Genomic DNA, 14,096 nt, shown 5'->3' with positions numbered 1-14,096 from the left:
CTCTCCCCAGACAGGGGAGGTTCAGAGGCAGCCACTCCAGTATTGGACATGGACATTGAGTTGACCAAGGAAACTGCGACACCGCTTTATATCACACATGAGACTCTTGCGCCGGGGTCTAAGGTCACTCGTTCTGGCAGAGTGAGCAAGCCAGTTGCTAAACTTAATCTATAATCTTGCGTGTTAGAAATACTTGAGTTTACTTTGTTATTTCTTGCATAACACCATATGTTGGGGGGGAGATGATGATGATGATGATGATGACGGACTGAAAGGTTGGTGATTATAGGAAAGGGTTTCAGTTACCATTGATTCACAGGTTGTGACGGAACAAAGTTAAACGTTAATAGTGATGGTTCAAAAGTTATGTTTCCACATTTATGTATTCTCTTTTAAGAAGGGGAGATGTAATGTATGGCATACAGTAGACTGGAATACTGTTACTTTAAGAGATGGGAGTGCTGCAAGGGGTTCTGGGGAAAACGCTGTACTGTAAGGGAGTCTGTAGTAATAAAGCGCGCGGTGTAAAAGCCAATACGGAGTCGTCGTCTTCTTATGTCTCGTAAGACAAGTACGGACATTACAGACAGTAATGAAGGACTGTCACAGATGTTTGTCCCCATGTGCTGAAGATGTATAATGTGTTTATGGAGGAGTGTGTGTTGTGTGTTATTACCTGTAACAGTGAGAGTAACTCCAGATGAAGCAGATATCCACTCATCCCACCATGTTCTAAGTCGGAAGTTATAAACTCCAGAGTCACTTCCTGTCACATTCTTTATTGTCAGTGTACAGTCATTCCTCAATGGGCTTATAGACACTCGTCCTGAATACTGTGGGTTTGTACTCAGGTCTTGTGGTTCTCCATCAGATCTCTGGACTTGATACCACTGTCTCTCTGTGATACTAGAATAAGGTGTTGAACAGGGGATTTTTACAGTAGACCCAGTAACGACACAGAGACTCTGAGAGGAGAGAGTTACAATGTTCTGAGCTCCTGGACACACACACACACACACACACACACACACACACACACACACACACACACATCACAAGCAGAAATTCAAATGGGATTGTACACACATTTGCTAAACTCTCTGGTCTAACAGTCAGAGCGACATTTCCAGAGTCTCTGCTGCTATTCTGAACCAAACATGGAGAGAGATCACTACAAAGGAACAGAACACAGTTTAATACAGTTCACGTACTCAGTATAGAACTTAATACAATTTAGAATAGACATAAACAGCTAATTTTAAAAGTGCAGGATGTTGTAATTTGCAGGTGCAGTAGATGTCGTGGTGAACGAGATGAAGCAGGATGCAGAGAGGAAAGACGACCATATTACGTATTTATTAGAACACCACAGTTAATCATATAAACAATGTAGTGGGGATAAAGACTATATTACCTATTTATTAAGAACACTACAGTCAATCATATAAACAGTGTAGTGGGGAAAAGACTATATTATGTATTTATTACAAACACCACAGTTAATCATATAAACAGTGTTGTGGGGATAAAGACTATATTGTGTATTTATTACGAACACCACAGTTAATCATATAAACAGTGTAGTGGGGATAAAGTCTATATTACGAACATAAACAAGACACATGTGCAACACACTAACGTTAACAAGACCAGAAACAGGTGAAACAAACGACCACACACGAACACAGACAGACAAACACATATGAACACACACCAACATGTCCAAAGGGAGGAGTCAGGGGCTGTACCATGTACCATGACAAGCATGGACGTAATTTTGTAATAAAAAGTGGGGGGGACATGGATTCGTCGCTATTTAAATATTTGGTTTTAACCGTAAAAACTGGGGGGGACCAACACCGGCTTTTGAAAAAGTGAACATTTTTGAACATGTCCCCCCCCCCCCCCCAAATTACGTCCGTGATGACAAGACCGGTAGGCAGTATCGCCGCCAGAGACCGTATCTCCGCCCCAACATTCGTTAGGATACGCCCACCAGTATAGACACTTTTGACGTTTTACAAAATAAACAAAGGTAAAAGGTTTTAATACTGCTGTCGAGAGTTTTGCTGTCGAGAGTTTTGATAGAGCTTTGCTGTTGAGCACGTTCACGTTTGAGCGTCTGGTATTAGATATCAACCCACGCAGCTATTAACTGTCAATCACCTTATCACCACACCCCTTTAAATAACACTTAATAACTTCTATAACATCGAGTGATCGTGGCGGTGAGGGTGAGGAAGGAGCCCACCCTGGCTCTACCTAGAGACAGTGTTTGCGTTTGCTGGAGTGAAAGTAAATTCCTATAGGATGAAGTGCCATCTCTGTCTCTCTAAAGAGTGTGAAATATTGGTCTTCAAAAATTCACCTTCAAACTGTAAAAAACACATCAATGTAAGTTATAAATATAACGCACAGAAGACACTCCAGCTTTAGCTGTCAGTAAGCCCTAGTTATGTTAGATATCTTAGCTAACTAACCTAATTATGTTCATGACGTGCTGCAGTATTCACTTAACATTAACTGGCAATCATAAAAGATAAATAAGTAAATAAATAAAAGCTGAATAAAGCTGTTCTGGAATAGTAAGGTGCATTGAAAAGACATTCATAATACAGTTTTGTTAAATAACTGAAAATATAGTAAAAATAAAAAAACCTTGTTATTTCTACATGTTTTTGTTTTTCTACTGTGTAGTTGTATGTAAACGGATTGCTTATTGTTTAACATTGTGTAATGCTTTCAGATTGTAGCAATAAAGCACGTTGTACCTTAATAATTCTATCCAGTGCATTCAATAAAAAGCATTTGAAAGGTTTAGTAATGTTTAATACATGTTAGTAATGCATTACTAAAACATTATTGGTTTTCACTTTACATCAGGTATATTTAATTCACTGAACAAGACTTAATAAATGTTTAGTAATGTTTAATAGATGTTAGTAATGCATTACTAAAACATTATTGGTTTTTACTTTACATCAGGTATATTTAATTCACTGAACAAGACTTAATAAATGTTTAGTAATGTTTAATAGATGTTAGTAATGCATTACTAAAACATTATTGGTTTTCACTTTACATCAGGTATATTTAATTCACTGAACAAGACTTAAAAATGTTTAGTTAATCATTAATAGATGTTAGTAATGCATTACTAAAACATTGGTTTTCACTTTACATCAAGTATATTTAATTAACTGAACAAGACTTAATAAATGTTTAGTAATGATTAATAGATGTTAGTAATGCATTACTAAAACATTATTGGTTTTCACTTTACATCAGGTATATTTAATTCACTGAACAAGAGCTAATAAATGTTTAGTAATGATTAATAGATGTTAGTAATGCATTACTAAAACATTACTAAAACAATTTAAGAACAAAGACAACAAGTGCTATCTGCTGAGTTCATGCTCATTTAAATACTCAACAAACAGGTGAGTCTTCTTTCTACGTTTGAAGATGGCAAGAGACACTGCAGTCCGAGCAGCTATTGGAAGATCCTTCCACCATCTTGGAGACAGGACGGAGAGTAGTCTTGAATTTTGTCTTCCGTGAAACTTTAAGCATGGAGTCTCATAAATCATAAAGCATACATAAAGCATAATGCATTACTTCATGTTAGTCAACACCACTTACTCTGCACTTCATATAAACATAGCATTAACTAATGCAACTCTTACATGTTTAATTAACATTAGTTAATTATTGTTAATGTGTTACTTCATGTGTTGTTCATGTTAACTAATGCATTACTTCATGTTAGTCAACACCACTTACTCTGCACTTCATATAAACAGCATTAACTAATGCAACTCTTACATGTTTAATTAACATTAGTTAATTATTGTTAATGCGTTACTTCATGTGTTGTTCATGTTAACTAATGCATTAGTTAACGTTAGTAAGTAAAGGTTTAATGTAAAGTGTTACCAAACTATTGATAATCAAACTTTGATGGCTTTCTTTAATTAATTCAAAACACAATACTTGTACTTTTTACTTTCAGTACTTGAGTAATACATTTTAGAATAAACTACTTGCAATACTTAAGTACAAAAAATGCTGAATACTTCTGTACTTCTACTTAAGTAAAGTTTTTAAAGAACACTTCAACTTTTACTCAAGTATGGGTCTCTAATACTGTAACGATTCCAGGGGCAGGTGTGACGCAAACGCAGGTATTTTATTTGATTTTTTAAACAAAGGAAACAGGATACCAAACACAGGAGAGCTAATAAACAAAGCGGGAAGTAGAAAGGGGAACCATGCAGGCAACTAAACAACAGATAGAAACAACCAGGAAGTTATCAAATACGTAACATACACATAAGGGACAATATACTCATGTTAAAGTAAACATACGCTACAGAAAGGAACAACTATACAAATATGCTTTGACCAACTAAAGGGACTACAAGAACCCAAGGACTACAACTAAGGGAAAAGTAAGCGGAAGCTAGACGGGACAAGATTACATTAACTACATAAGAACACGGTAACAGGAGACAGGGAAATGCACGTGACGGACACTGAAGAACTGAACCGTGAAGCATAAGGCACAGGGCTAACGAAAACCACTAAACAGGGTAAACAGCGAACTAACAACAAAGGCAGAGCAGGGAGTACTCACAAAACACAACAACTGTAAAATGGAACAGACATCATGGAGGGGGAGGCAAGGCAGCGAGAAAACATAGACATAATATAATTCAACAATAGAGGAGACCAGGCAAAGCACATGAACATGAAAACTAGAGAGTAGAGAGAACAGGAGAGAACAAGGAAAGCACGGCGGGATTCACTTACAAACCCGGGTTTCCATCCAAACCTTTCGAAAAAATAATGCGCAATTTCCAAGTTTCGGCAGAAATAAATGCGAATTAAGCCTTGTTTCCATTCATTACAGTTATGCGAATAAACTTTAGATCACGTGAGAGGACGCCAAACAATAGTGGTTTTACGTCCATCTGGCAGTTACGCATTTTTGCACGTTGAGGTTTTGAAACATTTTTTTCTTTTTCTTTTCTATACATGGAGAAGTTAAATTCAATTTTTGCTCTCTCCAGAACTGTTTTTGTATGCATTTGTCATCTTTACATCGCGATCATGTACAGAACCACATGACTTGAGGCATGAAACGTCATCGTTTATGCAAAAAACCCTTTTCCATCCAGTTTTTCCGAATTTTGGCGATGCGATAGTCTAACTTTTCCACCTCCTCCTAGCGTAAAAATCTTTTTGCGATATTTGGAGCTTTTTTTAAATTTTGGTCTTTTTCCATCCAGCTTTTTTCATGCACATTTTCAAAATGCGCAAAAACTCTGTGGATGGAAAACCCCATGATGGAGGACTGAAACAGAAGGGATAATATACTCTGAAACAGGGGAGTGCAATGAGATTCAGGTGCAAGCACTAACGACAGGGGCGTGACAGACAAGGGGAGAAACATTGGAATGGGGAAGCTAGGCGGGACCAGGGAGGAGGGAGGGGCAACTACACATTCTAGTTGGTTAACATTGCAGAATTACAACAGTGAAGTGAAATCAGCAAGGAAAAGCTACTTCTCTACCTTAATCAATTCTTCTAATAATAACTCAGCTGCCTTGTTCAGAAGTATAGATCAGCTATAAACCCCACCTCTTGTGTCTTCCCTGAAACTGTTTCAGTTGAAAAATGTTCAAGTTCAAGTAGTTTTATTGTCAATTCTGCATATGTACAGGACATACAGAGAATCTAAATTACATTACTCTCCTTACCAAGTTTCAGCACAAAACAACACGAAAGTACACCGAAGTAAAAATAAAATGATAAAATAACTGTACAGAGTAGACAATAGTGCAATACAAGTGTAGTGAAGTGGTAAAAAGAGATGGGGGATTAGGAAGGAATAACCGTACCAGTGTAGCAGCATGTATGAACATTAGTGCAATATAATAGCTTGTGGCTGGTATGTGAAAAGTTTAGTGCAGTTCTTTAAGACACAGTGGTAGGGGTGTTAAGAGGGTAAGAAAGTGCAATGTGAGCAGTAGTGCATGTATGAGATGTGTGAATGCATAACAGTTCTAGGTTTCAGTACTGTGTTGATCCGGATGCTGTATGAGTCAGTGCTGGGGTTAGGAGGGGGAGGGGGGTAGAGCTGGGAGAGAGTTCAGCATCTTCACAGCCTGGTGTATGTAGCTGTCCTTCAGTCTGGTGGTCCTAGCCCTGAGACTCTGCAGTCTCCTCCCTGATGACAGCAGGGGAGTGTGCTGGGTGCGAGTTCTCCTGAAGTCCACAAAAATCTCCTTGGTCTTGTTAGTGTTCAGAGAGAGATTGTTGTGTTTGCACCAGGAGGCCAGGTGGCTCACCTCGCTCCTGTAGTGTGTCTCATCATTGTTGCTGATGAGACCCACCACCGTCGTGTCACCCGTAAACTTGATGAAGAGATTGAAGGGGTGCTCTGGTGTGCAGTCGTGGGTCAGCAGCGTGAACAGAAGGGGGCTTAGCACCAGGGGTGGAAAGTAACTAATTACATTTACTCACATTACTGTAATTGAGTACTTTTTATGAGTAATTTGTAATTTTCTGAGTAGTTTTTGAAATATGTAATTTTTACTTTTACTTGAGTACATTTTGACCCAAGTAGTTTTACTTCACTACATTTGAACGCCCTCACATTACTGAGTAAAAAAATATTGATGGAGAAAAATTAAATGCGGGCAGAGTCCCAGAACTGAAGGCCAATTGCATGGCCTTGCCTTGCGCGTGCTCTTTCTTGTCTCAATCAGGTCGTAATCTGGTGCACTTTTTTCCAAAAGGATGAGATTGTTCTATTTTTAAATATTCTATCAGGTTCTGTGGGATCCTGTGGACATATTATTGTGAAAAGTGGAATCCTGTGGGCATTGAATTTTGAATAGTCCTGTGAGCGTTTTAAATAGTGGAATCCTGTGCGCATTTTGTTTTATTTTGAGATGTGGGATCTTGTGGTCATTTTATATTTTATTTTGAGTTGTGGCAACCTGTGGGCATTTAATTGTGAATAGTGGGATCCGGTGGGCACTATATTTTGAATAGTTGGATCCTGTGAGCACTTACTTTTAAATTGTGGGATCCTATGAGCATTTTTTAATTTTTGATGTGGGATCCTGTGGGCATTTTATTGTGAGTGTGAATCCTGTTGCATTTTAGTTTGATTTGTGGCATCTTGTGGGCACTTAATTTTGTGTGCATTTTGTTTTTTGAATAATTTGTAATTTAAATTTCTTTATTCGTATCATGGTGTTGTCCGTTGGACAATAGGACTGAAAATTGTTTGCACTTTATGGTACAGGTTGTGACTGTCCTTGTTCTGTGAGGATGTATGTTCCTGAGCATAGGAACATACTCCTATGTTCTTTTTGCAAGTGTGAATGTGCACTTAAATACACTTTGAAATCGATTAAAACAACTTGTGCTGAATTTGGTTCATGAGTCATCCATGCATGAAATAACTGAAAGTAACTAAGTAACTTTTACTCAAATTACATTTTAAATGAAGTAATTTTGTACTTTTACTCGAGTAAATTTTAAGATGGGTAATTTTACTTTTACTCTGAGTAGATTTTAGGTAAAGTAATGATATTTTTACTCAATTACAATTTTTCAGTACTCTTTCCACCTCTGCTTAGCACACATCCTTGGGGAGTCCCTGTGTTCAGTCACTGGCGTAGGGGAGGGGCACGCAAGGCACGCACTGCGGGGGGGCCCCGAACACAGGTGGGCCCCGCCTTAGGACGAGTTTATTGTTTAGTCATCCTCCTGGGTGATGTTAATGTTTTCCCCCACGCTTAAGCCTGGTTTATACTTGAGGGTCTGCGCGGCGAAAATGACGTAATCGCTGTGGCTCCGCCCGTGCGCGAGGGCCTCGCGCGCTGTCGATTCGCGAGGTCGTGCACCTCTCGAATTTTGTAATTTCGCGCGCGCGCCGCGCTTCAGCGCGATGAACAAAGTCATGTTTGCAGGGTTCATACACCTTAACAAGGTGGAATTAAAGCATTTGTACATCACTTTCAAGGTCCATTTCAATATTTCCCAGCACGTTAAACTTAGTTAAATATTTATACATATACTCGAAATAATTCGCTTTTTATCACATTATTTAATGGTTGTTTATTTTCAAAACGCCCAATCTTAACGTCTTCACGTTCTCTCATGTTTCGTCCTGGAATTACAAGAGGCTCGTATTTGTTAACGTATCGTTTCGGACAACACTGCAAAACCATATTTACACTGCAGTGACGCTCGCGACGCTCGCGAAAGTATAAACGCCTACACCGCTCGCGCAGGGTCGCGCGCTACGGTCGCTCGCGAGATTTTAGCTCACGCACGGGCCTCCTCATTGCCTCGTTGCGGTGGGGCCCCAGAATTTTGCGCTACGCCTCTGTGTTCAGTGTGATTCTGTTGGATGTTTTACTGCCAACCCGCACTGCCTGTGGTCTTCCGGTCAGGAAGTCTAGCAGCCAGTTACACAGTGATGTGCTCAACCCCAGACTGTCCAGTTTGTGAATGAGCTGTTGGGGGATGATTGTGTTGAATGCCGAACTGAAGTCAAGGAACAGCATTCTGACGTAGGTGTCCTTCCTGTCCAGGTGTGTGAGGGCTGAGTGTAAAGCAGTGGAGATGGCATCATTGGTCGAGTGATTAGACCGATATGCAAACTGGTAGGGGTCCAGGGAGGGGGGCAGGGAAGATCTGATGTGGTGCTTGACTAGCCGTTCGAAGCATTTCATGGGGATGGAGGTTAGTGCAACCGGACGATAGTCATTGAAGCAGGATGGCGATGCCTTCTTTGGGACAGGGATTATGGTGGTGGCCTTGAAACAGGTGGGAACCACTGCCTGACTCAGAGAGGTGTTGATGTCCGTAAAGACCTCTGCGAGTTCCCAGGCACAGTTCTTCAGCACACGACCAGGAATGTTATCAGGCCCTGGAGCTTTCTGAGTATTGATCTTGCTAAAAGCTCTCCCCACGGAGTCCGGAGACAGCCTCAGCACCTGGTCACCAGGAGGAGGGATGGATTTTTGAGCGGATACGTTGTTGAGCGGTTCAAACCATGCGAAGAATCCGTTCAGGTCATTTAGCAGAGAGATGGTGCTGTCACAGGTCTGTGGAGGGGGTTTGTAGCCTGTGATGGTCTGAATTCCCTGCCAAAGATTCTGTGTGTCTCTGCTGTCACTGAAGCATTGAGATATCCTCTTGGAGGATCAGTCAGACTCAAAAACAGTTTCTTTCCAACTGCTGTGCGGTCACTAAATCAATGTATGATCTGAAGGAATTGTTTGTCTATGTCTGTATATTGTAGTTGTATTTATGCATTTGTTTTTTCTTTTGACACAGAGATGTGAGTATGTTATGCTGTACCGGAAGCAAATTCTACCAACTTTTTGTGTGTAATAATAAATGAATGAATGAATGAATGAGTACTGCCTCTTTGTTTTCCTGATGCCACGGGACAGGTTGGCCCTAGCTGTCTTCAGGCCTTCCTGGTCACCTGCTGTGAAGACAGCATTCCTGGCCTTCAGGAGTCTGTGGACCTCTCCTGTCAGCCATGGCTTCTGGTTAGCATGAACAGTGATGGTCTTGAGGTCAGTCACATCATCAATGCACTTGTAGGTAGAGCTGTGACGGTATGGATTTTTTCTTACCACGGTGAAAGAGCCCCCCCCCCCCCCCCCCCGAAAAATAAAATAAAATGAGTAAATTATAGTTCATAAATAAAAACATGCCCTTTTAAATGAACAAAAACTTAGTTCGTCGTAAATACTTTACGCAAAATTATGGCCATAATATTGTTAATAATGACGTGAATAACGTTAATTATAAATACCTTATTTTTCCGTCTTCATGTTCCTTGCAAGACAAACCAACATGTCAATTTTGTCCTGTTTAAAGGACGATCTAAACGAGGTGGCAATGTTGCCTGCCGTGCTGAATACATGCTCCGATGGAGTGCTCATTGTGCAAACTGGTCATATATTTTCTGGCAATGTTTGACAGAAGAGGGAATCCATTTAGATTTTTCCGCCACCAAGCAAGTGGGTCCAAATGCAAATCGAGGGCTTCCTCCTGCAAATACGTCGCGAGTTCAGTGTCCGCATCGGGCTAAAAGCCACATACATCTACTGAACTGAAAAACAACTAAAACATTTAACTGAACTGATCAGTTTCTGAACGGTGCCTGTAGCATTTCATGTGCGACAGTGTTGTGTCGAATTCCGACTTGCCACGTTAATCCGCGCATAAATACGATACAGATAATATTGTTGATTTATGTTTCTATGCATAAATAAGAGCTAGACTTTAATTATCAATCACAGCAAATGGCATTATCTATGTCCAAAGCCACACTGGCTCAAGGGTGTTAATCATTTTAAATAAAACACACATTGGGTATACCGAAGTTCACCTCTGACCACATGACTTCGCAGTATTACAGCAGTATTATGTCTAAATATCTAGTTAGGACAAAACTAGAGTGCTCAATGAACTAAGTTATAATCACTGTAACTCCCGAATATCATCTGTAGCGTCTTTATGCGTGTGCAAACGAGGAGAGTCTGAATTTGGCACAACACATGATGGTTTGAAAAAAATTCTCCGTCGTGCCTGCTGGTTGCATGTGCTAAATGACAATGAGCACTTTCTTCTTTGATTTACAACTTTGACCTACCACCTGATTAACTTTCTGCTCCGCCCCCTGACGGGTGAAGAGAAATCTACAGAAAAGCTGCTGCCCATTATAAACTGCATGGTTCAAATCGTGGGGGAAAAGTAGTGGCTTATACTCCGGAAAATATGGTAATCCCGCACAAAAATCCAGCGCACGCCCACATCCCCCAAACCCCATTTATTTAATGGACGGTTCCTCTCGTGTACACAGCGATCGCAATGAAAATGTTTTTTCCATGTTTTTCGCAATGGAAACTATTCCTTTTATAGATAAATAAATAGATAAACCGCGGTAATGAGCTCAACACCGCGGTAGGCACTACATAACCGCGGTATTGCGGTAATGCGGTTATCGTCACAGTCCTAGATGTAGGCCAAGACAGTTTCTGAGTATTCATGAATGTTTGTTGAGTAGTTGTGGGTAGCAGTCTCCTTAAACATATTCCAGTCTGTCGTGCTGAAACAGTCCTGAAGTGCCTCTGAGGAACCATCCGGCCACACTCGTACCTGCTTAAGAACTGGTTTGGTGACTTTAACCAGTGGTCTGTAGGCTGGCATTAGCATAATGGTGAGGGGATCAGAAGCACCGAGGTGGGGGAGGGGGAAGGCTTTGTAGGCTCATCTACTTGTGGTGAAGACCAGGTCAAGTGTGTTGTTACCACGGGTTGGAAAGTCTATGTGTTTATATAGACCAGAAAACACACTCTTAGGATCTGCATGATTAAAATCACCAGCCAGGATGAGAAACGCATCCGGGTGTGCTGTCTGCTGTTCACTGATGTGCTGGTACAGTTCATTTAGCTGAGAAATCTCTCGGTAGATAGAACGGTCTGCACTTTATAACCATCAGTTCTACTACTGGTAAACAGAATTTGCAGACCACAACAGCGTTATGACACCAAACATTGCTAATATAAACACAGAGCCTGCCACCGCGGGTCTTACCGCCTGCAGCGAGAGATCGGTCCGGCCGAAAGCATGTTAGCGGCTTGAGCAGAACGGCGTGATCCGGGACGCTGTCGTTGAGCCAGGTTTCCGTAAATACATAAACACAACAGTCTTTCACAGACTTCTGAGCTGACTGAAGTAAGCGTATGTAGTTTATTGTCCAAGGAGCGCACGTTGGCCATGTCATGAGTTTGCAATATTTTTTAGGGACAAGATTACTAGTATAAGGCGGAACATAGCGACAAGCACTAACAGACTATCAACCCTTACATCAGTTACTCAGCCTAACTTTAATATGTCTTATTTTCAAGAAGTTGACATGGTAACACTACTTGATGTAATTTCATCACTAAAATCCTCCACTTGTGAACTGGACCCTTTACCAACATGTTTTTTCAAGCAGATTCTAAACTCATTAGTTAATGAAGTTCTAACAATTGTTAATCAGTCTCTGTAACTGGGAGAATTCCCTAATAGCTGGGTAGGCCTTAGTGGCTTAGTCTTAGACTGGTTTAGATCGTATCTAACTGGGCGTGATTACTATGTTGCATTAGGTACCTTTTCCTCCACACGTCAAAAAAAACTTGTGGCATCCCCGAAGGATCAATTCTTGGGCCATTACTGTTTAACCTATATATGTTTCCGTTACCACATATCATTAACAAACATGGTATTAGTTATCATCAATATGCAGATGACACACAACTTTACCTTTCTCTAGAACCTAAAGCCCTAAAATCAATTTGCTCACTGTTTGACTGCATAGGTGATTTACAGACATGGATGTCTGACAATTTTCTGCAATTAAATAAAGAGAAGACAGAGGTTCTTGTTATTGGTAGTGATTCACAAAGGAATGATATCCAGACTTATTTAAATTAAATGAATCTGAATGCCAGACATGACTACATGCATCACAGCTTATTTTCACCTCCGAAACATTGCTAAGGTCCGAGATTTGCTCTCTCCTGCTGATAGTGGGAGGAGTTGGATCTAGATCCAGCTCCACCCCTGCAACTAAACTGCAGCCTCAAATCACCTGCTTGGCAAAAGTTTACGCATCTACATGCGATCTCATTATACCAGTGCCCCGCACACAGGAAGTGTGCACAATGTAAGCAATTAAATACAATTATGTGTTTACTCTTTTAATAAATTCAAACACGGCTATAAGACACACAGTGTAAATAATTTCCTCACTATCGCAGTTTATAATGAACTCATTTTTATATCGGAACAATATTAAGGGGGCGGCGCCCTAGCCATATTGGCCAGCCGCCAATTATTATTATTATTATTAGACATCACTAGGCCTCCCCACCCCAGGAGTTTTCCTGCCTCTGGTGTGAAGGGATGAAAAGATGACCACAAAGGAATAAATCACGGTGTTATGCAGTTCTAATATTCAATATGAACCTTTAGAATTGAATTTAGAATAAACATACAGTAATATAAAATATCTCCAGTTGAAATATGCAGGAAGTCAGAAATTTAAGATTTTTCTCTAGTACATTTTCATATATTCAAGTAACTTATATATTTCTCAAGTATCTTCATATATTTTGGCTATGACCAACTCTTATCAAGTGTTTCCGATCTATGACTTAACGATAGGATACATTCAAATCTTTACTAACTCTGTTAGGTTCCCACAAATGAATATCAAAACAGAAACAGGCATGTACATAAATTAGTAGAAAATAAAGAAAATATTAAAAGTTACCTGCAAGTAACATGAGGATTGCTGCCATCATAATATTTCTTGATGTTTGTAAAGACATGCTGAGATCACCATTCACACAGAACTGATACTGGTAAGTCGTGACTTTAGACTAAATGTTTCTGCAAATTGATCAAAGAAGAATCCTTAAATGAAGGCCTGTGCTGCTTTGCTCTGTTACTGAGTATAACGGCCGTGACCTCAGTCCTGCTGCCCCTCACCCATCCTAAATTTGGACGTTGTGATCTTGGTCACTGTCATACAGCAAAGACACGGAAGGTGTGTTGTATATTTAACACAGCATTCTGTCATCACCCCTCCCCCTTTACATTACAGCCTCTTCCTGGTACTCTCATCAAGAACACAAAACACATTCAAGTGTGATAAATATTCTTCTTGTTTTTTGTACTTAATAGTGTGTTTTGTTAAGACTAGTTAAAGATGTTCTGCCCTGACCTGGTGTGGGGTTTGGCCTCTCCTGTGTCCTGCATTATCTGTTACACCACATGACATATGACTCTTGTCAGCATCCCAGAGATCAGACTGGAGTTTGATCAGACTGCCTGATAATGGCACTCTGGGTATTTTGCTATAGTAGATAGACCCTAAATGATATATTTTGTCTTCATGAACTCAAAGTTTCACACAGCAGAAATTGTGAGTATATGTAGGTCCAGTGTCATGAAACAGGATGTCATTGGGCCTATTAATAAGAAGAGAGCTTATCTTA

The 14,096-nt window shown here is 40.2% G+C and overlaps 1 protein-coding gene across 1 annotated transcript in view; it reads right to left on the bottom strand.

The window, feature by feature from the left end:
* The window catches only part of LOC143524113 (B-cell receptor CD22-like), a 210,241-nt gene extending 196,660 nt beyond the window's left edge, over positions 1-13,581 (bottom strand). The window contains exons 1-2 of the mRNA XM_077018258.1: positions 13,370-13,581; positions 677-997 (exon numbers count right to left, since the gene is read on the bottom strand). Coding sequence (XP_076874373.1) covers positions 677-997; positions 13,370-13,427 — 379 coding nt within the window. The 5' untranslated portion in view covers positions 13,428-13,581. The remainder of the gene's footprint in view (positions 1-676; positions 998-13,369) is intronic.
* Positions 13,582-14,096: the final 515 nt, after the last annotated feature.

Source organism: Brachyhypopomus gauderio, chromosome 1, assembly GCF_052324685.1.
Source record: "Brachyhypopomus gauderio isolate BG-103 chromosome 1, BGAUD_0.2, whole genome shotgun sequence".
Lineage (NCBI taxonomy): Eukaryota > Metazoa > Chordata > Actinopteri > Gymnotiformes > Hypopomidae > Brachyhypopomus > Brachyhypopomus gauderio.
This window is presented reverse-complemented; position numbering and strand designations above follow the sequence as displayed.